This window comes from Prionailurus viverrinus, chromosome E3, assembly GCF_022837055.1.
Source record: "Prionailurus viverrinus isolate Anna chromosome E3, UM_Priviv_1.0, whole genome shotgun sequence".
Classification (NCBI taxonomy): Eukaryota; Metazoa; Chordata; class Mammalia; order Carnivora; family Felidae; genus Prionailurus; species Prionailurus viverrinus.
The window spans coordinates 37,986,096-38,006,911 of record NC_062576.1 but is presented as its reverse complement, the minus strand read 5'-3'; the positions used below and the strand labels follow the sequence as shown (position 1 = coordinate 38,006,911).

Here is a 20,816-nt window from a genome sequence, read left to right as displayed (position 1 = left end):
ATTTAATGCATGTAAACGGAGTGCCATTCACAATGCCATGCCCAGGCCCCTAATGTGTGACAGAACATGTAATTTTTCTAACAACACCATGACACCGGTACTGCCATCCCCAGTTTTCAGGCTCAGTGGCACCTGGGTGACTTAGTTAAGTGACTTCGGCTCAGGTCAAGATCTCGCGATTCACAAGTTTGAGCCCCATCTGACTCCCTGCTGTTAGCACAGAGACCGTTTAAGAGTCTCTCTCCTCCTCTCTCTGCCCCTCACCTGCTTGTGCTCTCTCTCAAATATAAATAAACATTAAAAAAAAAAAAAAAAAGAGGGACACCTGAGAGGCTCAGTCGGTTAAGCGTCCGACTGTGGCTCAGGTCATGATCTCGCAGTTCGTGGGTTGGGACTCTGTGTTGACAGCTGGGAGCCTGGAGCCTGCTTCGGATTATGTGTCTCCCCCTCTCTCTCTGCCCTTGTCCTGCTCACACTCTGTCTCTGTCTCTCAAAAATAAATAAATATTTTAAAAAGTTAATAAAAAAAGAGAAAGGAAGGAAGGAAGGAAGGAAGAAAATGAGACTCAGAGCACTTAAAGTGCTGTACCCAATGTCCCGTGACAGATGCAGGAAAAAGCTCAGCCTATCCTCAAGCTCCCCATGCCTGGACAGGACTGTCCCCTCTGCCCAAGGCAGGGGCTACTCTGCACTCTAGCCTCCCCAGCTGCCCTCCTCAGAGTCAGAGCGACCACCAAAGACCTGGTAATCACCTCACGTTGGCATTCGCTCCACTGTCCAAAAGGAACTTGACCATCTGCTGGTGCCCAGCGCTGGTGCAGTGGAAGAGGGCAGTCCAGCCTTGAATGTCCTTCATTTCCAGCTCGGCACCTTGCTTCAAGAGAACACAGAATGCTCGTTACAGCCTCAGCTCCTCTGTGTGGGGCGGGCGCCCTCCAGGCCGTCACACTGCAAGAATCAAAGTGATTACACGAACACGCACACGCACACCATGGTCTGCGGTGGTTCACGTCTCTGCCAGAGCCGGGAGCCCCGCACATTTCTGAGCCTGAGTCCCCTCGTAGCTCACCTGGAGGAGAAAGTAGGCGATGCTCTCGTTGCCACAGCTGGAAGCCAGCATCAGTGGAGTCTGCCCTTCCGGGGTCGGCACATTCACACTCACCCCCGCCTCAAGCAGCAGGTGCACGATGGTATCGTGTCCAATGTAGGAAGCATACATCAGCGGGGTCCAGCCACCACCATTCTTCTTATTCAAATCTAACTCTCTCCTAAACAAATGCAAGATATGCTAGACATGTCCCGCCATCTCACGTGTGAGGTTTACCAAAGCCAGCGGCAAGGCCAGGCCAAGACAAAGAGGGGGAAGTACAGCCAGGAAGCAGAAGTTATCTGCCATGCTGGACATCACAGGGGAGGGGAGGAAGACAGGGGAACAGTTAGGTTTGCTGTACAGCTGCCTCTGCAAAGTCCACAGGGCTATCTTCCTCCTCCAACTGCACATTCTCATTGGCCCCTCCTCCTATCCCAAGGCCAGCAAATCTCTTCTTTCCTACCCCCAGCAACACAGATGGTTCTCAACCGGGGGATTCTGCCCCCCAGGAGACATTTGGCAAAGTCTGGACACATTACTGGTTCACAAGTGCATAAGGAAAAGCTACTGGCATCTAGGGGGTGGAGGCCAGGGATGCCGCTAAATATCCTGCATGCACAAGTCAGCCTCCCAACAGAGAATGATCTGGCTTAGATTGTCAGGAGTGCCAAGGTCAAGAAACTGTGACCCGGAGCCTTGATTGCCTTCCAACAGACCAGGATCTGCTAGTCCGGTGCTGGGTGGAAAGGAAAGGGGAAGGGACTCAGACAATGGGTAAGATTTCTCCCTCGTCACCTCATCCTACAAAAACATTCTTGGAAAATCAGTACCCAGAGGATCCTATCTTTTTCATTGATTTCCACCAAAATTCTAAAGAAGCGTTTCCCCCAGGAAAAAAAATTATGGGCTTCCTACCCCAGAGTTTGGGCCTGGGGCATGGAAATAACATCTACTTCCAGAACACCCTGCATGGTTCATGCCCCACAGCTTTCCTCTTGCACAATCCCAGCCTCCAGTGGAGGTAGGCGACGCTCTCGTTGCCACAGCTGGAAGCCAGCATCTGGCAGTCCAGTCTGACAGTCAACCCACAGTCTGTGCCTCTCAGAGGTTTGGACACAAGAAGCCACACCAGACAATTATGTTCCATTTGCTAGCACCTTCTATTCACTCCAGGATACCCATGCAGCCATTCCAGAAGGTCCTGATCCCAGGAATGCAATGGTAGCCACTGGCTGGGAGAGCGCACAGAGACCAGTCCATCCTGGCCAGATGACCTTCGCTGGTGGCTCAATTCCATGTGGAGAAGAGCCCAGCCCTCCACAGAGTGTCTCTGAGGCTCTGACATGTCCAGTTGGGCCCAAGCCTCCCTTCTGATGCCTCTACTCGCTTCAGGTCCCAGTCTGCTTACTGTCAGCAGCCTTGGTGTCAGCTAGGGCTACAGTCCCACCCAGAGCACAAACACTTCCCCTCTCCCCTGTGGAGCCATTCCAGACTGTGGATTTATTAATTTTTGTAATGTTCTATTTATTTTTGAGAGACGCAGAGTGAGAGTGGGGGAGGGGCAGAGAGAGAGGGAGACACAGAATCCAAAGTAGGCTCCAGGCTCCGAGCTGTCAGCACAGAGCCTGATGCAGGGCTCAAACCCACAAACTGTGAGATCACGATCTGAGCCGAAGTCGGACGTCCAACCGACTGAGCCACCCAGGCGCCTTCCTGGACTATGCATTTAAACAGTACACCCAAAGGCTTAAAAACCCAAGAACGCCAAAGGAGCAAAGTTGTAACTGGGGTCTCAGTGACCCTGTGAGGGAATGTGCTGCCTGTGTATCCAGCTAACATTCCAAAAGCCACCTGGTACAGGAGTACAAAACATTATGTCTTACCACAGTGTTATACTTGTACTTAACTGGCCCCTATTTATAAGTGGCAGTTATGACTTAGGAACCAGAAACCCAGGGCTTATACAAGGCTTTGCTCTGGCTCCCCAGGAACTGAAACAGGCACACGTAGATATAGACATAGATGGTTTCTCCTAGTTGTCAATGAGAAACAGAAACAATGAGGTGGATGTAAGGGGGTGGAGGCAAGGAGACTGGTCCTTTTCCAAAAACTAAATTAACGCAAGTGTAAGACTGCAGGTGGCAATCAGGTGGCGATCCCCAGAGAGGAAGATGAATCCCACCTCCTCCTCCTCTATGGTAGAAGCCAGAGTGACAGGAAGGCACAAGGGATAAAAATGAATCTCCTGGGGAAAGGAGGCCACAGGGCATCACTTTCTAACTTTATTTTTGTTTTGTCTGAGCACTTCTGCAATTAGTAAAAACCATAAAATGATTGTAGTTAACAAAAGTCTGAAATGATTCAAAAGCTTATGAAAAAAGCCCAAACTGTCGTTTTCTTCTTAGGAATAAAAACGGACTTATTCGTGTCCAGCCTAAATCATTAGTGACAGCTGTCCGACAGACACAGGGATATATCTTGGTGTGTTCCATGTCTGCGACTGTGTGCAAGGCCCCATAAGCTCACTGACAGCCCTGCCTGGGATCTGAAGCCACAGAGACGGTACTCAAAATCTGAGCAGGAACATTTCCCAAGGTCTCTTACCGCTGCACACATTCCTTCACCACTTCATATTGGCCAATGGAAGCAGCTGTGTGAAGATCCAAGGGGACGGCCAGCTCCTCCCGGCCGACCTGAGCACCCAGCCCATGCCACATGGACAAGCTGCAGTTCAGGAGTTCTGGCTCACTGGCTTCATCGCTGAGCTCCGACATCACTGTGGAGGGAGATCGAGGGGTTAGAGCGTTCCTTCCTGGTTGTTCCAGGGAACAGAACAGGAAGGTCACACTCCCACCTGCAGTAGGCGGCTGGTCACTATCCTAGCAGACTGCCACTCAATGCAGCCAACTCCTGGGACAGACTTAGAAGATTATCATTAAGTGCTATATGGTTTGGGCAGCTCCATCCTTCTAATACCAGTGAGCTTGTCACCAGACACAAAGAAAGGAGCATATATGGTGAGTCACACGCTGCAGTGGACACTTCCCTTCATCAACCCTCAGGCCCCAGTTCCACCAAGGGAATTCTCCAGGGACTCAGGAAGCCTGACAACCTCTTGGATGGGCAGTTAAGAAACGTTAATTGGGTCACTGGACCTAATCAACTCTTGGGTGTGGTGGGAAAGAAGCCTGGACTTGGGAGTTACATCAAAATTTAGCTCCGCTATTTACCATCTCCAGTCTTTACTTCTGCGCTAATGGGGGCATAGCTCAAGGGGCTGTTGTTAAACACACATGGACGAAAGGATAAGTAAACAGTGGCACAGCCGTATATTGGAATGCTACTAATAAGCAGAAGGTACAGTTGACACACACAGTAATAGACACAACATATGAATGAACATCAAACTCACTGTGCTAAAGAAGTCAGACTCAAAGGCTACCTACTTTATGATTCCATTTACAGGACATTCTAGAAAAAACAAAATGGAAGGGCTGGAGGACAGATCAGCGGGACTGGGGTTAGGAATGGGGGGACCACAAAGGGACAGCAAGAGGGAATTTGGGGGGAATGTTTTATATACTGGTTGGTAGATATGTTGACTCTATACGTTAATCAAAACTCATAGACCCAAACACCAAATGAGTGAACTTTAATGTAAACATTTTTTTTTATTTAAAAAAAAATTTTTTTAATCCTTGTTTATTTTTGGGAGAGAGAGACAGAATGTGAGTGGGGGAGGAGCAGAGAGAGGGGGAAACAGAAATTGAAGCAGGCTCCAGGCTGAGCTCTCGGCACAGAGCCCAACACAGGGCTGAAACCCAAGAACGGTGAGTTCATGACCTGAGCCGAAGTCGGACACTTAACTGACCGAGCCACCCAGGAGCACCCTAATGTAAAAATTTTAAACAAATCTTTAAAAAGAAAAGACAAGTCACAGCACAGAAACTATGATGTGATTGGTGTTTGGCCAAGGTTGACTGAGTAGGAATCCACCCATACATTCCTTGAAAACAGGAGGGATGGGAGAGTGATACACTGGAAAATGTGTGGGGTGGTGGAACGTTCCTGGAGAGCCACTATACCAGGATGAGGAGTCCATGAAAGTCCTTTATTCTGGGAATCCTAACCAAATCAATGCCAGGCCATTAGCTTCCTATTAGAACCTTTAGGTCCCCAAGTAACTTTTGTCTCCTACCTACTATGGGTGGGAGAGAACAAGGAAACAACCATAGCAAAGAGAGAAAAGGAGGGTCATGTCCATTCAGATGACCTAAAGGCACTCCAGCAGTTCACAGATGCATTAGGACCTCAGTCTCTACTAAAGAATGCTTCCACACTCCAGGTAACAGCTGAGATGGCCAAACAACAAGCCACCAATCTGAGGGACAAAGAATCTTGTAAGCCCTTGGCCAGAATATGTGTACATATGATGGGGCCTGTAGGTAACCAAGCTCAGAGCAAAGCCCAATGTTCTGGTACCACCACCTCCTCACACTGGCAGGGCCTGAGATCAACCAGCTTTCTCACTCTGCAGGCAAGAAACCCCAACCTGAATAGTCCAAGCCAACAAATACTGGATAAGAACCCAAATAAGCCGAGTGCCAGTTAAGGGCCCCTTTCCACACATCCCTCAAGCCTCCTATAGGTGGGTCTCTTTTACTCCAAATGCCTCCTCCAGAGTAGAGTCCATGCAGCCTCTCATATATTTTTTAAAGTTTATTTATTTACAGGAGTGCCTGGGAGGCTCAGCAGGTTAAGAGTCCCACTTCGGCTCAGGTCATGATCTCCTGGTTTGTGGGTTAGAGCCCCGGGTCAGGCTCTGTGCTGACAGCTCAGAGCCTGGAGCCTCCTTCGGATTCTGTGTCTCCCTTTCTTTCTGCCCCTCTCCCACTCGCAGTCTGTCTCTCTCCCCTTCAAAAATAAATAGACATTTTAAAAAAATTAAGTTTATTTATATATTTATTTTGAGAGTACAAGTGGGGGAAGGCCAGAGAAAGGAGAGAGAGAATCTCAAGCTGGCTCCGCAGCCACAGCACGGAGCCCCACGCGGGGCTCGAACTCACAAACCATGAGATCATGACCTCAGCCGGTCATGAGCCGAGACCAAGAGTCGGAAGCTTAACTGCCTGAGCCAGCCAGGTGCCCCTATGTGGTCTCTCTTATTATTAGAGGCTCAGGTGTCTCTCACCCTGCAAGGCGGCAATCACAACCAGGCCCGGCTCTAGGAAGCTATGGAGGGAGAACTCGCATGCCACGGGGCCGTAAAGCTACTGGTACTTCTTTTGTCACCATGCCACATGTCACACACTCTACAATGATGGGGTATTTGTTATGAATAAAACGATTACGTTCATCCATACATTTGTAGACTTGCTTAGTATCCATTACCTTTTCAATAACCCAACAACCTTAACTAAAAAATAATGACGCTGATAGTCGGCCGCCACGCCCACAGGGAGGAAGTCTGCAAAAGCCCAAAGGCAGCCCGTCTCGTCCTGACTCGTGAGCCGTTCGCGCAGACTGGGGTACCCACCCTGGTTGTCAGGCCCCGGGGTGGGTCCTTCGAGAACACCGCCAGGCCAGACCGCACAGACATCCCCTAACATCTCCTCCTGGTAACCCCACATGGCACGTGGCTCTGCCGTCGCCTCCACAAGGATGCAAAAGCGGAAGCGTAGCCAGAAACTCACGCGGCTACCAAGCGGCGGGCTGGGCCTGGCCGCAGACAGGCAAATGCCGGCCCCAGGCGGTGTCGGGCCGCCACCGAGCGTACCTGCGCTGAGTCCCGGTGCGCCGCCGCACTCTCTCAGCCCGGCGCGCTCGCCGCCACGCACGCCCGGGCTCCCCCCGCGCGGGCTGCCGCCGCAGCGCCCGGACACCGCGGCCCCACTCCCGCCCCGGAAGTGGTTGCGGGTGGCGCGGAGCACGCCGGGACTCTCGCCGGGCCGCGGGGCGCTCCCGGCGCTGTGGAATTTGTCCGTCCCGCACCCGAGCCTTCCGGTCAGCTCGCCCGGCTCGCTGTGTGACCCCCGCGGCAGCCAATCAACAGGAGGAGTTCGCCTTGCCCCTCCCCTCCGCTAGCCAGGGAAACCAATCCTATTTCAAGAGAGGCAGGACGCGCCAAGTCCCGAAAGAGGAGCGGGGGGGAAAAGTGCGGTTGGCAGTCCAGTAATGTAAAACTGCCGAGGGGGGATTCCAAAGGCGGCGACAGCCTCAGTAGTTGCGCCGCGGCCCCGGGGGAGCGAACGGGTCCGGAGGAACGCACTGGGAACTGTTTATAGTCCTGTCAAAACTGCGCAGAGAGGGGAGGTAGAGGCCTAAGGTGAGTGGCCTCCGAAGGTACATGTCGGGATTTTGATGGGACGGGGGCGGGAAACGGGTAGGTGGGGACGGGTGGGAAGACGAGCGACGTGTTTTCCTGTTTCCCAGCTTTAGAATTTAAAAGACTGGTCCGGGAGGCTGTTGGCGTCCAGTTGTCAGGACAACGGGGCTCCTAGGCCAGAAGGGCGGGGGCGGGGATAGGGGCGGGGCTAACGGGCTGCAGCGAAGAAACGGATGTGGAATTTGCTCCAGGGTTCGGAGGAGACTCGAGCAGCTCCGCCGCTTAGCTTTAGGCGTTAACCCCAGTCAGCAGGATAAAGTGAACTCGCCGTGGTGTTCAAGACCCTCCGCGATCTGGTCTGTCATCACCGCATATTCTCGCAGCAGATACTTTCTTACCCCAACATGTTGGGCAATTTTCACTCTTCTGAGCCACTGTACATGTTCTTGCTGCAACCTGTAATGCCTTTCCCTACCTTGTTGCCTTGCCTGTCTGAAGAACCTAGAATATCTGGTGATTCTGTTACGCTACAGTCTGCCCTACAGAGCCCGGTTCCAAAAAACATCCGCTGATGTGTTATGAGCTGCGTCCCCACCCTGCTGTTCACAGTTCAAGGTGCACCAAGCTCCTGCTCCAGGTTCTGTGAGCACAAAAGCAAGTACCCCACCACTCACATCTGCTACTGCTGCCTTCATGGGGGCCCTGACACAGAGTAATAGCCAGGCAGGGCTAGGGCGGAAGTGCTCTCTTCTCATAGTATAGGCACAGTGGGCTATATCTGGGGGCTGCAGGGGATGTCCAGACACTGGCTCTGAAGTACCATCATCCCACATTCCTAAAGCTACCTTGACCCCTGAGGGCCCAGGCCTTCTCCTGTTAGGAGTACAAAAGATGGAAGGGGCTGGTTAAGTGCCTGGGTGTCAGGGGTTAAGTGGTGACTCCAAAAAAACTTTCCTGGGGATTCCTTTGTAAAGGGGGCAGTAAAGTGTAGTGAGGCTTGAAATCCCTTCTAACTTTGCTACAAATTGTGTCTTTGCCATTTACTAACAATGTAACTTCTCTGAGTCTATAAAATGTAGATAGTAATGGGATTTATGTTACTTGGGATATAAATACCTTACATAATCTGTATATCATACACATATATCATTCTATTTATCATATACATATACCTACATATGTATGTATATGGTTACATTATATATTATAGGTATAGATATATACATCTAGATATATAGAGATATACATACACACATACAGTTGACTCTTGAACACAGGACTTAGGAGGACCAATACCCCGCGCAGTCAAAAATCCACATATAATGTTTAAGATTTTCTTTCTTTTAGGGGCACCTGGGTGGCTCAGTTAAGCGTCCAACTTCAGCTCAGGTCATCATCTCATGGTTCGTGGGTTCAAGCCTTGCATTGGGCTCTTCACTTTCAGCACAGAGCCCGCTTCAGATCCCCTGTCTTCCTCCCTCTCTCTCACTCTCTATCTCTCTCTGCCCCTCCCCGTTCATGCACACCCTCCCCCTTCTCCAAATAAATAAATAAATAAATATTAAAATAAAATCTTTTTTTTTTTTTTTTAATTTTTTTTTTTCAACGTTTATTTATTTTTGAGACAGAGACAGACAGAGCATGAACGGGGGAGGGGCAGAGAGAGAGGGAGACACAGAATCGGAAACAGGCTCCAGGCTCTGAGCCATCAGCCCAGAGCCCGACGCGGGGCTCGAACTCACGGACGGCGAGATCGTGACCTGGCTGAAGTCGGACGCTCAACCGACTGCGCCACCCAGGCGCCCCAATAAAATCTTTTTTTTAAATGCTTATTTTTTTGAGAGAGAGAGAGAGAGAGTTGGACATTGGACGCTTAATTGACTGAGCCACCCAGGTGCCCCCTTAAGATTTTATTTTTAGGGGCGCCTGGGTGGCTCAGTCGGTTAAGCGACTGACTTTGGCTCAGGTCATGATCGCGCGGTCCTTGAGTTCGAGCCCCGTGTCGGACTCTGTGCTGACAGCTCAGAGCCTGGAGCCTCCTTCGGATTCTGTGTCTCCCTCTCTCTCTGACCCTCCCACGTTCATGCTCTCTCTGTCTCAAAAATAAACATTAAAAAAATTTTTTTTAAGATTTTATTTTTAAGTCATCTCTGCACCCAATTTGGAGCTCAAACTTAAAACCCCAAGATCAAGAGTCACATGCTCTACTGACTGAGAAAACCAGGCACACCTCCACATATAACTTTTGATTTCCTAAAAACTTAGCGACAACAGCCTACTGTTGACCAGAAGCCTTACCAATATCATTAGACGATTAACACATGTTGTATGTTACATGTATTATATACAGTATTCCCACATAAAATAAGCTAGAGAAAAGAAAATGTTAAGAAAATCATAAGAGAAAATACATTATTGTACTAACTGCATTTATTGAAAAAAAATCTGCATATAAGTGGGCTCATGCAGTTCCAACCTGTGTTGTTCAAACACACACACACACACACACACACACATACACACACGTGGGCACATTGACTAACAGGAACAGGAACCTGGCAAACCAGAAGGGAAACCAATGGGAGGTCTGGAAGTCTGTTCTCACCCCCCACAGGGTGGTAGACGCTTTGAAAAGGCAGCCCTCTCCCACTGCCCCACCCTGAGCTCTTGGCCCTTGGCCCCTGGAACCCTCTCACCTCACCCTGTGTCCTCTGCAGGGCTGCTTGGATGATGGCACGCTGAGCAGCATCCCTGGAGCCTGGGTCCTCATGGCGTCCCAGGACAAAGATGAGGAGTCCCCACCTCCCTGGGCCTCCCAGACAGGGCCCTGGGATGCCATCCTTGAGGCCGTCAGGGACCAGGTCCCATCTCTGGACTCCGATTCCTCCTTGGTAAGCAAGCGCCTTCTTCCTATGTTTTCCTGGGCCCCGATTGCCCTTTCTTCCCATGGCAAGCACAATGTTGACCCAAGAACAGCTTTGGAGCTTATCAGCTCCTGCATTTGTCATAATTTTGCTTTTTGTCCTCCGAATACATTTATTCATACTTGGCATCCTTAAGGGCCATTTCAGTGACCTGAAATTATGACCGGAGAATTCCTCCAAGAGCTTATCGTGATGCATTGAAATGCATTCATTCAACAAACACTTATGGAGCCTACTTTGCCTTTTCAAGAATAAGAAGCCTTTTGTGACATTACACACCTGGCAGACCCTGCCTCCCCATGATCGTAATTGTGTTTCTAGTTTCTACTGACTGATATCGAACACTGAACTGAGAACACTGGGTGACAAGAGTGACTCTGAATTCAGTCTTAAATGAGCTGTGCCAGCTTCTCCACCTAGTGAAAAGTGGGCATGTGCACACACACAAGAATGGCAGTGACCCTATCGATGAAGAAAGGTAGACAAGGCCCTGGGCAGCCGCTCCCTAGTAGTGGGTGCCAAACTCACAGTTTGCAGCTAGGCATTTAGAAGTAACCTGACAGGTTTGGGTCCTTCCTGGGATGCCTACAAAGACAAACAGAGCGTCCTGGGCCTCAGGTATCTTCCAGCATGCGACAAAGCTAACAGAGAGTAGATAATATGACCCCAGTACCTTTTCATGTCTTCACCCTCATTTGTTCTCATCTTCAGATATCCTTGCAAGGTGAGCTGGTGACTCTAAGTGCCCCCTCTCCCCTTAGAGGCGCTAAGACACTGTGTCATTTATGTGATGGCTAAAGTTTACAGGCCGGGGGGAGAGCTGGGCTCTTCTCTCAGCTACCACTTTGCTGCCCTGTTCGTTCAGTGCCAGGTGTTATCTGAGCACCTGTTATGTTCAAGGTCTTAGGGGGTGGCAGGTATGTGCACAACTGGAGCCCGGGATCTCACTTCACGAGGCTGTGCAGCTGAGCCCTTTTCTAAATCAGTGGCAGGAACCAACCAGGCCAAAGACCTCTGGGAGAAAGCTGATCTCCCCAGATCACTCTTGAGCAGCAGGGCGAGGGCAGACGGAGGCTGAGGCCCTCCTGGCTCTGCCTGCTGCCCTATAATTCAAAAGTCCTCTCATTTGTCACAGTCGGACTGCGAGGCAGAGGAGCTGTTCATCTTCCAGCGAGATCACACTGCCCTGATCCCAGACCTGTCGGAGGAGCTGGCCGAAGACCCTGCCGGGGCCTGGCTTGCTACGGTTGATGGGTCTTCTGAGGTCTGTAGAAGGCAGGCCCCGGGGATCCACAAAGCTGGGACCCTGCAGGCAGAATGGGGTGTGGGTGGGGGTGTCCGCACTCTCACCTGACCCTATGGTGTGGGTCAAAGAGGTCAAAACTGCGGCACTCCCTAAACATTTGTTGATTTAATAAGGGTGGCAGTGGGGATTCAGAGGTAAGAAGGTGCCCCTCACTGGAGAGGTGAGGTGAACACAAGAAACAATTAGAAATGCCAAAGCACACTCTGTAACCACGTATCACAGTCATCGCCAACTGTCAGAGCAAATTTTCCATCTTCTTTTCTCATTTCCCAGAGCCCCAGGTAAGACCAAAAACTCTATCTAAAATTAATGGCTTGGGGCATTCACTTTCAAATGTCCCCTCTCTGTAAAGAGAGCTTTCCTACTATTCTTCCTTTCTAATCCTATATTCTAATAAACTTTTGCCTGCTGCTAAAAAAAAAAAAAAATGGCTTGATGCTTAAAATTAATTGCTGCCCTTATAAATAGAACCCATCAATAGACTTTCATCACCGGGCAGGTCCCCAACTGATCAGGCCTTTTGGCTCTTCTTAAAGGCTCCGGGAGACAGGCCTACCTCTGCTGTAATTACTATGACTAGTTGTCACTCATTAACTAGGGGAAGTGGGTATGCTGTCACAGACCAGCACAGCCAGACGTTCGTCAAAGCAGGGGAAGCAGGTTTCATTCGGTAACTGCTGACAGCAGGGAAAGAGCTGAGTTCCCTCCGACTTGTGCAGAGGTGACCGGGGTTTCAAAGGGAGACCGAGGGAGGGGAGAACAGGGCTCACTAGAGTCAGAGAAGTGAAAGATCACAAAGAGCAGGCCAGCGTGGGTGTGACTAGGCCAGGCGTGTCCGCTGGCAGGTATGGAAGTCAGGAGTCTATCCTCCCTGGAAGAAGGGAGACAGAGGCCATGTCCTTCCTGACGAGAACATTCCAAAGGAAAGGCTCTCAGGCCCAGGACAGATGCTTCTGGGTTGTAAGAGACACGTAGCTCTGAGTCTGAAGCCCTTTTTAGGAAATGCTCTTAAGAAAGGGAGGTCAGGGGCCTCTCATCAGGTGTTGGCTGGAACAAACACTGAATTCTCCCCACAGCACTGAGCTTTCTCAGGCAGATGTTTTCACGGACTGGGGTCATGCTAGCCGTGTGCTGCTAGAAGCCATTCTAGAGTTTGGTCAAGTCTCAGTGCCAGTTTAGAGGCAGGGGTTATGTGCTGAGAGTTCTGGAAATCTCAGTGCAAGCACTGATACAGGGTCATCTTACAGAACGTTCATCATCATGACTCCCTCACTCAGCTACACCTAGAAGAAGGTCTGAAATTCCCAGGCCTGCCAAGACCTCTAGTCAGTTCAGGTGCAGGGATGTCCACGTGAGTTTATCTTGCGTTTTCTTCATTTCTACAATTACCTCAGCAACTGTCCTGGAGAATTTTTTTTTCCCAACCTGGGACAGGAAAGTCTGTCCTCACTCATGGGGGCAGAGGCTGTGGGCTTGCTCTGGAGTCAGAGGGCCTGGGTTTCATCTTGTCTACCCCTTAATGGCTGTGTGGCCTATTTGCAGTGGCCAAAAGGTAATAACAACCCAATGGCCACTAACACATGAAATGGATCAACAAAACATAGTCCATACAATGGAATATTATGCACTCCATAAAAAAGAATCAAGTACTGACCCACAACCTCCATGCACCTTGGAAACACTAAGCTAAGCCAAAGGACACAAAAGGACAAGTATTGTGTGATTCCACCTATATGAAATATCTAGAACAGGCAAATCCATAGAGACAGAAAGTAGACTGGAGGTTACTAGGGGCCTGGGGGGGAGGGAAGGTGCAGTCTCTTTGGGTGATAAAAAAGCTTTGGAAATAGTGGTGACGATTGCACATTATGAATGTGCTTAATGTCACAGAATGATAAAATGGTTAAAATGGCAAATCTTATGTTACATACCTGTTTTACTGCACACACACAAAAATTCCCTCAAGTATGTTTTTGAGAACGCTGAGGACACCCATTTTGTCCACAGCCAGGTGCAGTGCCTGTGGAACCCAGCACAGAACCCTGGAGAGAGTGGGGCCCAAGGACAGAGGCATCTGCCTCTCTGCAAGGCGGAGACCCTGGCGGGCCTATAGACAGCTGTGGGGAAACCAGTTCTCTTCTCAGGGTGCCCAAGGACACCCCCAAGTGGCAGGAAGACAACCATGGGGCTGTGTCCCTCAGCACCCAGGGTCCTCACCAAGGGCTGCAGGGGGAAGCTACCCTGTCCCCCTGGGAAGGCGACCTGAAAGCAGAGCCCCTGAGCGCTGCCTCACAAACCGGTTGGGCCGCAGACTATGCAGACGGCAGAGCCCTTCGAAAGGAGAGAAGGAAGATGATTGAGAAGGACATACTCCATAAAGTCACCTGGGATGCCCAGGACCCAGCCTGCAGTGACCAAAGTCAAGTGGAAGAGGCACCCTGTGCAGCGGCAGTGGCAGTTCCAAGACCAGAAACGCCACCAGAGGGGCCCCGGGAAGGACGGCTGGTGCTCTCCCTCAAGGTAGGCATCTTCCAGCCTGTGCTTCCTCAGGGCATCCCCTGCACGTTGGCCGTGAGCTGGTCCTCCACAGGACAACCTGAGGGCTTGCCCACTACACCTGGGCTGCCATAACAGATGCCACAGACGGAGGGCTTAAAGAGAAATTCATTTCTCACAGTTCTGGAGGCTGGGGAGTCCAAGATCATGGCGCCAGCACATTCAGTGTCTGGTGAGAGCCTCTTCCTGACATCTGGCTGTGTCCTCTTACGGTGGAAGAGGCGAGGGAGCTCTCTGGGGCCTTTTTATAAGAGCTCCACCTTCATGACATAATCACCTCCCGGTGGCCCCACCTCCAAACACCATCACATTGGGCATTAGGATTTCAACATGTGGATTTTTGAGGGACACAGACATTCAGTCTACAGCAATGACCTCAAGCCCCTAGGCACATGGTCCTAGGTCCCCCAGCCATCAGTCATGCCTGTCTCAGTGGGTGTGTGGTCCTGACAGAGCATCCTTAGGTAGAGTTAACGAGAATAAGGAAGAACAAGGAGACTTCATCCTTCTTTAAAAGGAAGGAAAGAAGGAAGGGAGGAAGGAAGGGCTGGAGGAATACTAATCTAAAGCATGTTTATAAAGACAGACAACCACATAAAGATATAGAACGAACTTTGTTGAAGCACAATTCCCAAAATCTTAAAGCTGTCACTTTCACACAAATAGTGTGAGCACCTGTTAACGTTGTATTTCGCTCATTAATGAGGGAACCGGCAGGAAGACAAAGCCAGGTCAAAGAGATTATGAGAAACTGGGATTTTGTAAAACTGCGGAAAAAGAAAGGAGTGCTGAGATAAAATTGCTATCCTAAGTACAAAAGTGGTCAACATCCTAACAAAAGTAACAACAAGTTTTTGTTACTTTTGGGGTTATCACCTCTACCGGACAGAAAAAACCCACTGTACCTGTTCTCAGTTTACAAAGTTGTAAAATAGGTGGGCCCTGGTCAACTGTGCAAGCCAAATTACTGTCCCCAGAAAGGTGGGCTTGTCGCAAAAGCTCCAGCATGACATTTAAACATCACACGATTCCTTTTTTTGCCTTATTTTCAAATTTTGATAATTTTAACAACAGAGAAAAACGGTATCAGGTTGTACATGGAGGTCATTTTTACCAATTTCATTCTCATCGGTTGTGGTTTAAACAAGCCATTCTTTCCATTCTGCTGGTCCCCAAACGCTTCTGTCTTCACTCACCCTAGGGCCACAAGGAGCTACAAGGAACATCAATTCCCAATTACCTTCCTCCCTCCTCTCGCCACACCCGGACGCCCCCAGCGCTCTTTTCCAGGTCCTTGCGTGGGAGCACCTGCCCAGAACAATCTGTTCCTTAAGAGAGCAAAACGTTTTAACCTCCCAACACTCTAAACCTGTATGAACCTAAAGAGTTTTAAGACAACACTGGGGTTTCCAGGTCAAATAGTGTCTCTGTGCCAAAAACAAATGTGTTGCCTAAAAAAGGCATAGGAAAGAGAAGGCAGGAGACGCTGGCCCCACCCACCTTAATGGAGGTGTGGGTGAGAGAGGGAGCCCGTGCCAATGTGGGCAGGCACCCAAACCCTCATTTCTAACCCAAAACAACCCACGATGGCCTCTGTTGGTCACGGCAGCTGTGGAAGCAGGCACTCCTGCTGCCAGGACCCTGTGGCTGCATTTTAATCACTCCTTTAATTATTTCAGCAACTTGAAGAGTGGGATTTGGATCACATCCTTCAAAGTCTGGCAGGGCGAGAAGATGGCAGGGGAGATCGCGCACCTGGAGCTACGTGGTGGGCAGCTGACCGCCTGGGCCGAGGTCTGATCTTGAACGCCAGGGCCCAAGTGCATCCCCATAAGCAGCTCTTTCCAGGGGCTCTCAAAAATAGGGTCAGCCTGGCAGCCCACCATGTCCTCTCTGTTGCTCAGCCCTCATGGTCCCACACAGGTCAGGTGCCAGCCCGTGGAAATTTCACCCATTCACTCATTCACTCACTCATTCATTATACATATGACCCCCTGCTGGTGTCTGGCGTGGAAGAGGCTCTGGAGATACCAGAGGGGCCTTCAGACACGGTCCCTATCCTTGACCCACACCTTTTCCTCCTGCCCACCCCCTCAGGCCTTCCTCTCTCTCTCTGAGAGCAAACCAACCTGCATTTTGTGCTTCTTCACCCAGCTCCTAAGCAAACTCTGCTTCCATTCATCTCCCCATTTACCGAGAAAGCCAGGAATGTGATTACTGCCATTGCACCTGTGGGCTCGCTCTGGGCAGTTCTGTAAATAAAAGGAAAGCTCCTCTTCCCTCTTCATCCATCCCGGGCCACAAAGGTGAGTGAAGCAAAGGAGCAAGGAGGTTTGTGGGTTCCAGCTTCCAATTCCGGAGCAAACTCCCTCTGTGACTGAGCCCCTGGTGCTGTTTCAACAAGGTTTTTTTGTTTGCTTGTTTGTTTGTAATTTAATGCCTTACAGCAGGGTGTGGAGAAACCCTCTCTCCTGTAAGGCAGCGGCTGTAATCCACGCACCTGTTTTGGAGGGCAATGTGGCAGAATCCATTCTCTATTTTAAAGGCACTTAAGCCTTCAATCCACTTATTCCACTGCTAAAGTCTATCCTAAATACCCCAGTGGGTGAAGGTGTGTATTCAAGGATGTTTGTTGCAATACTGTTTATAATTGTGAAAATTTGGAAATGACCCATATTCAATATTCTATAGGAGTCAAGCTAAAGCAGTTACAGCACAAAATGCACTAAAACCCAATGAAGGTAATCTATGTATGTTAACATGGAAAGACAATCTATACAGTGAAAAAAAATCTACAGAGGATAATCCTGTTGCCTTTTTTTTTTTTAAGTGTTAATTGTTAATTATGGTTCCCTCTGACATGTGGGACTGAGGAGTGAGGTAAACTGTTAGTAGTAAGTCACTCCCTCTTTATGGGGATTGTGTACATACCACTCCCCTGGCCCTGCTGAGCTGGAGGTGGGGGTCTTTGTACAGGGCTGAGTGGCAGAGGACGTGTACAAGGTGAGGTGTGTCTACACAAAGGATTCCAAGGGGAATCAGTAACTCAGGCTACTGTAAATCAAACAGGGGCAGTGTCCCCACTAAGCAGCCTCCCCGCTCTGCCCTCAGACTACACCCTGCTCAACACCCAGGACAGGCTCATGGAACGGCTCGCCCTCCTGGGTGCCACACAATCCAGAGCCTCTTCTGCCTGGAAGGCACCTGCTGACACGCCCCAGGACACCAAGCAGCGGGAGACCAGCCGCAGGTGGGACTTCTTGCTAGCTACAGCCCTGTCCTCTGTGGAAGTGGCCCATGGACTTGCAGCATTTATTAGGCCTACCTGGAGCAGGGGGGGGGCACTTGATGTATATTTCTCATTTCATCTCAACAATCTGATCAGGTAGGTGCTGCTATTATCTTATCCCCGTGTTATAGATGGGGAAACTGAGGCTCAGAGGTTGGCCTGTCTAGGCCATAGATGGCAGGGCTGGGACTCGAGCCTCAGAGCACCTACTCTTTGCACACTCTATAGGAACCCTCCCTCCATCATCCACATGACTTCCCCAGACAAGGACCTGCCTTGTCAGACTGTTAGGCTAGCACTGGCCTGTGACCCAAGCCAGGCCAATCAGAGCCTTTCCCTGAGAATTCCCAGTCTCAGTGTGTCCGGATGGGGATGGGAGGGCTGAGAAAGGCCAGCTGTAGTGAGAAAGACTGAAGCCGGAAGGGAAGAGGTGGGGACAGGGCACAAGGATCCCTTAAAGCCTAGCTTCCCACACTTTGGTTGTTCCACTTTTTAGGAATCTGAGAGCCACTGAATCCCTCTTTTCACCTGAGCTACTTGGAGTGGGCTTCCGTTCCTAGCAACCATGTCCAGTAGAAATATCTAGACCTGCACTGTCCAATTGATAGCCACTGGCCACATGTGGCTACTGAACCTTTGAAACATGTCTGGCACAAATGAGGAAATGATTTTTTTATATATTTTTTTAATGTTTATTTAATTTTGAGAGAGAGAGAGAGAGAGACAGAGCAGGAATTGGGGAGGGGCAGAGAGAGAGGGAGACACAGAATCTGAAGCAGGCTCCAGGCTCTGAGCTGTCAGCACAGAGACTGATGCGAGGCTCCAGCCCATAAACTGCAAAATCATGACCTGAGCCGAAGATCATGACTGAGCTACCCAGGTGCCCCAAGGAGATGATTTAATTTTGTTTTTTTATTTGATTTCAATTAGCTAACATGTAAATTTAAGTAGCTACCTTTGGCCAGTGGCTACCACATGGGAAAGCACAGACCCTGAACATGTCAGTCACCATGGATGGTTCTGTTGGGCATTGTTGGCCAAACCTTGAGGGTTGTTCTGAAGAGCAAAAAAGAACAAGGGCACTTACAGGGCCTAGCTCAGTGCCCTGCACATGATGGGCATCCAGTTGGGGGCAGCCCTGAGCCCAGCACAGGTCACACCATAATCACCCAGAAGTGACTCAGAAAACCCTGCTCTCTTATCTCAGAACTGCTCGGATGGAGCCGGGCTTCCAGGCTGAGCTGGGCCTAAGGCTGGCCAGCGGCCTGCAGCTAAGGGGCCCAGCAGAGCCTCCTACTGTCTTCATCGATTTACGGCCCACGGAGCCATCGGAACTTGGGTCTTCAGAAAGGTACTGGAAGTGGTGACAGCCCTGTTTTGCATTAGCCACGTTGGCCTCAGGAGGAGCAGGGGCTTCGACAGGTGGGATGGTGTGGGACAGCGCCCATGTGGGCTAGTACCAGAGCACTGCTTGGTGGAGAAGTGCTCGTAGCCAGGAGCTGAGCCTGGCCGGCAGTCCCACTTAGTCCCATCAGCAGGGTCTCCCTGCAGGGAGAGCAGAACCCAGGCAGAGCTTAAAGCCAGCAGTCTAGGCTTTGGTACATCGCCCTGGAGTTTGTCCCTCCACCACTTGGCAGGAAACCTCAGTGGTCTTGGGTCAGTAGGGAGGCCCGGGTGGCGTGGGATACATTCTGTGAACCAAGGTTTCGTCACCTCCAGCTCCAGCTCCTCTGACAGCGAGGAGGAGGAAGAGACAGCGGCTCTTGGAGACCAACAGGGCCCAGCAGAGCAGGAGCGTCATTCCTCCCAGGGGCTACGGTAACCACCAAGGGGCTCCCGCCACCTGGGCATGGTCCATCTCTGCTTTCCACAGCAAGCCCTCAGCCTGGCACGTTTGATGTTTGTGCTTTCAGCTTTGTCTTGCACCCACAGGGCCAGCACGTGTGGGCCTAGGGGTAGTCTGGGAGGTGGCCCGTGGGAGCCCACTTGGGGCCCAGCCTGGGCTGCTGTCCTCCTGACATCACCAAGGATACCTCACTTCACTCCTGAGAAGTGATTAGTACTTTCCTTCTAAAAAATAGCTCTCCAAATTGATTTGGTCCCTACTGCTGATAGCATTGGAAGTGAAAAGAAGTTTCAGGATGGAATAAAGTGATGGCTATTAGCTAGAAAGGAAAGGCCAGGGTGAATTAAGAAGTGCAATGTTAAATTCAGAGAAGTTTCCACTCCCCATCATGCAGAGGCCTCACATGGTGGTCATGGGGCCACTTAGACTTATATGCTGTATCTATAGTTTTTGGAATTGAAAAGCCTGTGGATCCTACCCTGTGGGAATGTCAGAGTCAAAGGCAGTGTTCCCCCTAAAATGGAACATCATTAGGTATATGGGAAAAAAGAAGAAAAATCTGAGTTGAGAAGCGTCACATAGGTTTCCTCCCACAGGCCTTTAACATGCTAACATGCCCTATGACCCAGCAAGGGCTGAGAGGCCAAAATCTTAACTGTCTTGAGAACCAGTGAACATGCTTCTGGAAGCACTCTGTATGGGGGGGGGGGGGGGGAGGGGTCTGGCTCCACTTGGTGTTGAGGTTGCTTGTCATATGTCACAGGGACTGTACTGGGAAGAGTCAGCTTCTCCAGCAGCTCAGGGCATTTCGGAAGGGGACAGCTCAGCCCAATCTGCCAGCCACTGAGGGTCCCGGTGGCCAGAAGGCTCAAGTCCTTGAAGATACAGCCAGCTCCAGAACTGGGAGGAAGCAACATGTGACACACCGGGCTGAGAAGCAGAGCACCCAGAGCAGGTGCTGCCCCAGGGCGCTGGAGGACCCTCTTGGGCCAGGGACAGCCAAGGAGGCCCGGGTGCCTCCTCTGGGCCAGCTGTAGTTGCCTCCAGGACTGGGTCTGAGAAGGAGCTTGGCGGGATGATTCGACTGTCCATCGACATACCCGGGCCCTGGTGGTCCCCTGGCTCTCCCGTGTTTCCATGAGAATGTGCTTATGTAGCCCAGGGACCCTCTGACTGGGGGGCTGTCACCCAGACCTCTGTTAAAATGTGGTGTGATCATTCTATGCCCTCAGACCAAAGATGCTAAATTTGTACACAAAGCGTGATGACAACTCCTTTGAAAAGCGTCTGGAGGGAGATTCCGCAGACGGTAGTCTGCGGACAGAGGGGCTGTCCAGCGTGTTCACTGCTCCTGCAGTCTTTAAGGTGCATCTGTTGTTTTCCATCATACGAGGTCTTTTTAAAAACTAAAACTGCAGGGGCGCCTGGGTGGCGCAGTCGGTTAAGCATCCGGCTTCAGCCAGGTCACGATCTCACGGCC

The 20,816-nt window shown here is 50.6% G+C and overlaps 2 protein-coding genes across 13 annotated transcripts in view; one reads left to right on the top strand and one right to left on the bottom strand.

Annotated features, from left to right (window-relative positions):
• ANKS3 (ankyrin repeat and sterile alpha motif domain containing 3) overlaps nt 1-7,003 on the bottom strand; it is a 35,542-nt gene extending 28,539 nt beyond the window's left edge. For 3 of the 8 annotated variants that reach the window (XM_047838177.1, XM_047838179.1, XM_047838178.1), the window contains exons 1-4: nt 6,627-6,796; nt 3,695-3,866; nt 1,070-1,268; nt 753-874 (exon numbers count right to left, since the gene is read on the bottom strand). In XM_047838177.1, the coding sequence (XP_047694133.1) occupies nt 753-874; nt 1,070-1,268; nt 3,695-3,866; nt 6,627-6,720 (587 nt within the window). In that variant the 5' untranslated portion in view covers nt 6,721-6,796. Of the gene's footprint in view, nt 1-752; nt 949-1,069; nt 1,269-3,694; nt 3,867-6,626; nt 6,797-6,866 lie in introns of those variants that run through there. The other 5 variants (XM_047838181.1, XM_047838180.1, XM_047838182.1 and 2 more) reach the window with 5 other exon arrangements.
• Nucleotides 7,004-7,090: 87 nt separating this feature from the next.
• On the top strand, nt 7,091-20,768 carry DNAAF8 (dynein axonemal assembly factor 8). 5 transcript variants are annotated; one of them, XM_047838201.1, is made up of 11 exons: nt 7,093-7,415; nt 7,949-8,069; nt 10,133-10,306; nt 11,475-11,603; nt 13,653-13,734; nt 13,957-14,165; nt 15,881-15,995; nt 17,313-17,451; nt 18,698-18,841; nt 19,210-19,308; nt 20,100-20,768. In XM_047838201.1, the coding sequence occupies exons 3-11, from the start codon at nt 10,184-10,186 to the stop codon at nt 20,371-20,373; spliced, it is 1,314 nt and encodes a 437-aa protein (XP_047694157.1). In that variant the 5' UTR covers nt 7,093-7,415; nt 7,949-8,069; nt 10,133-10,183; the 3' UTR covers nt 20,374-20,768. The 5 variants fall into 5 exon arrangements, with proteins under 5 accessions (XP_047694156.1, XP_047694153.1, XP_047694155.1 ...); XM_047838197.1 differs by having other exon boundaries at nt 7,092-7,415; nt 13,653-14,165; XM_047838199.1 differs by having other exon boundaries at nt 7,092-7,415; nt 7,914-8,069; nt 13,653-14,165.
• Nucleotides 20,769-20,816: the final 48 nt, after the last annotated feature.

Coding starts and splice junctions, on each gene's coding strand:
- DNAAF8 (XM_047838200.1), top strand. CDS start 10,184: ATGGCGTCCCAGGACAAAGATGAGGAGTCCCCACCTCCCTGGGCCTCC. Junction 14,166..15,880: donor GGCTGGTGCTCTCCCTCAAG/GTAGGCATCTTC, acceptor TAATTATTTCAG/CAACTTGAAGAGTGGGATTT. Junction 18,842..19,209: donor GAACTTGGGTCTTCAGAAAG/GTACTGGAAGTG, acceptor CGTCACCTCCAG/CTCCAGCTCCTCTGACAGCG.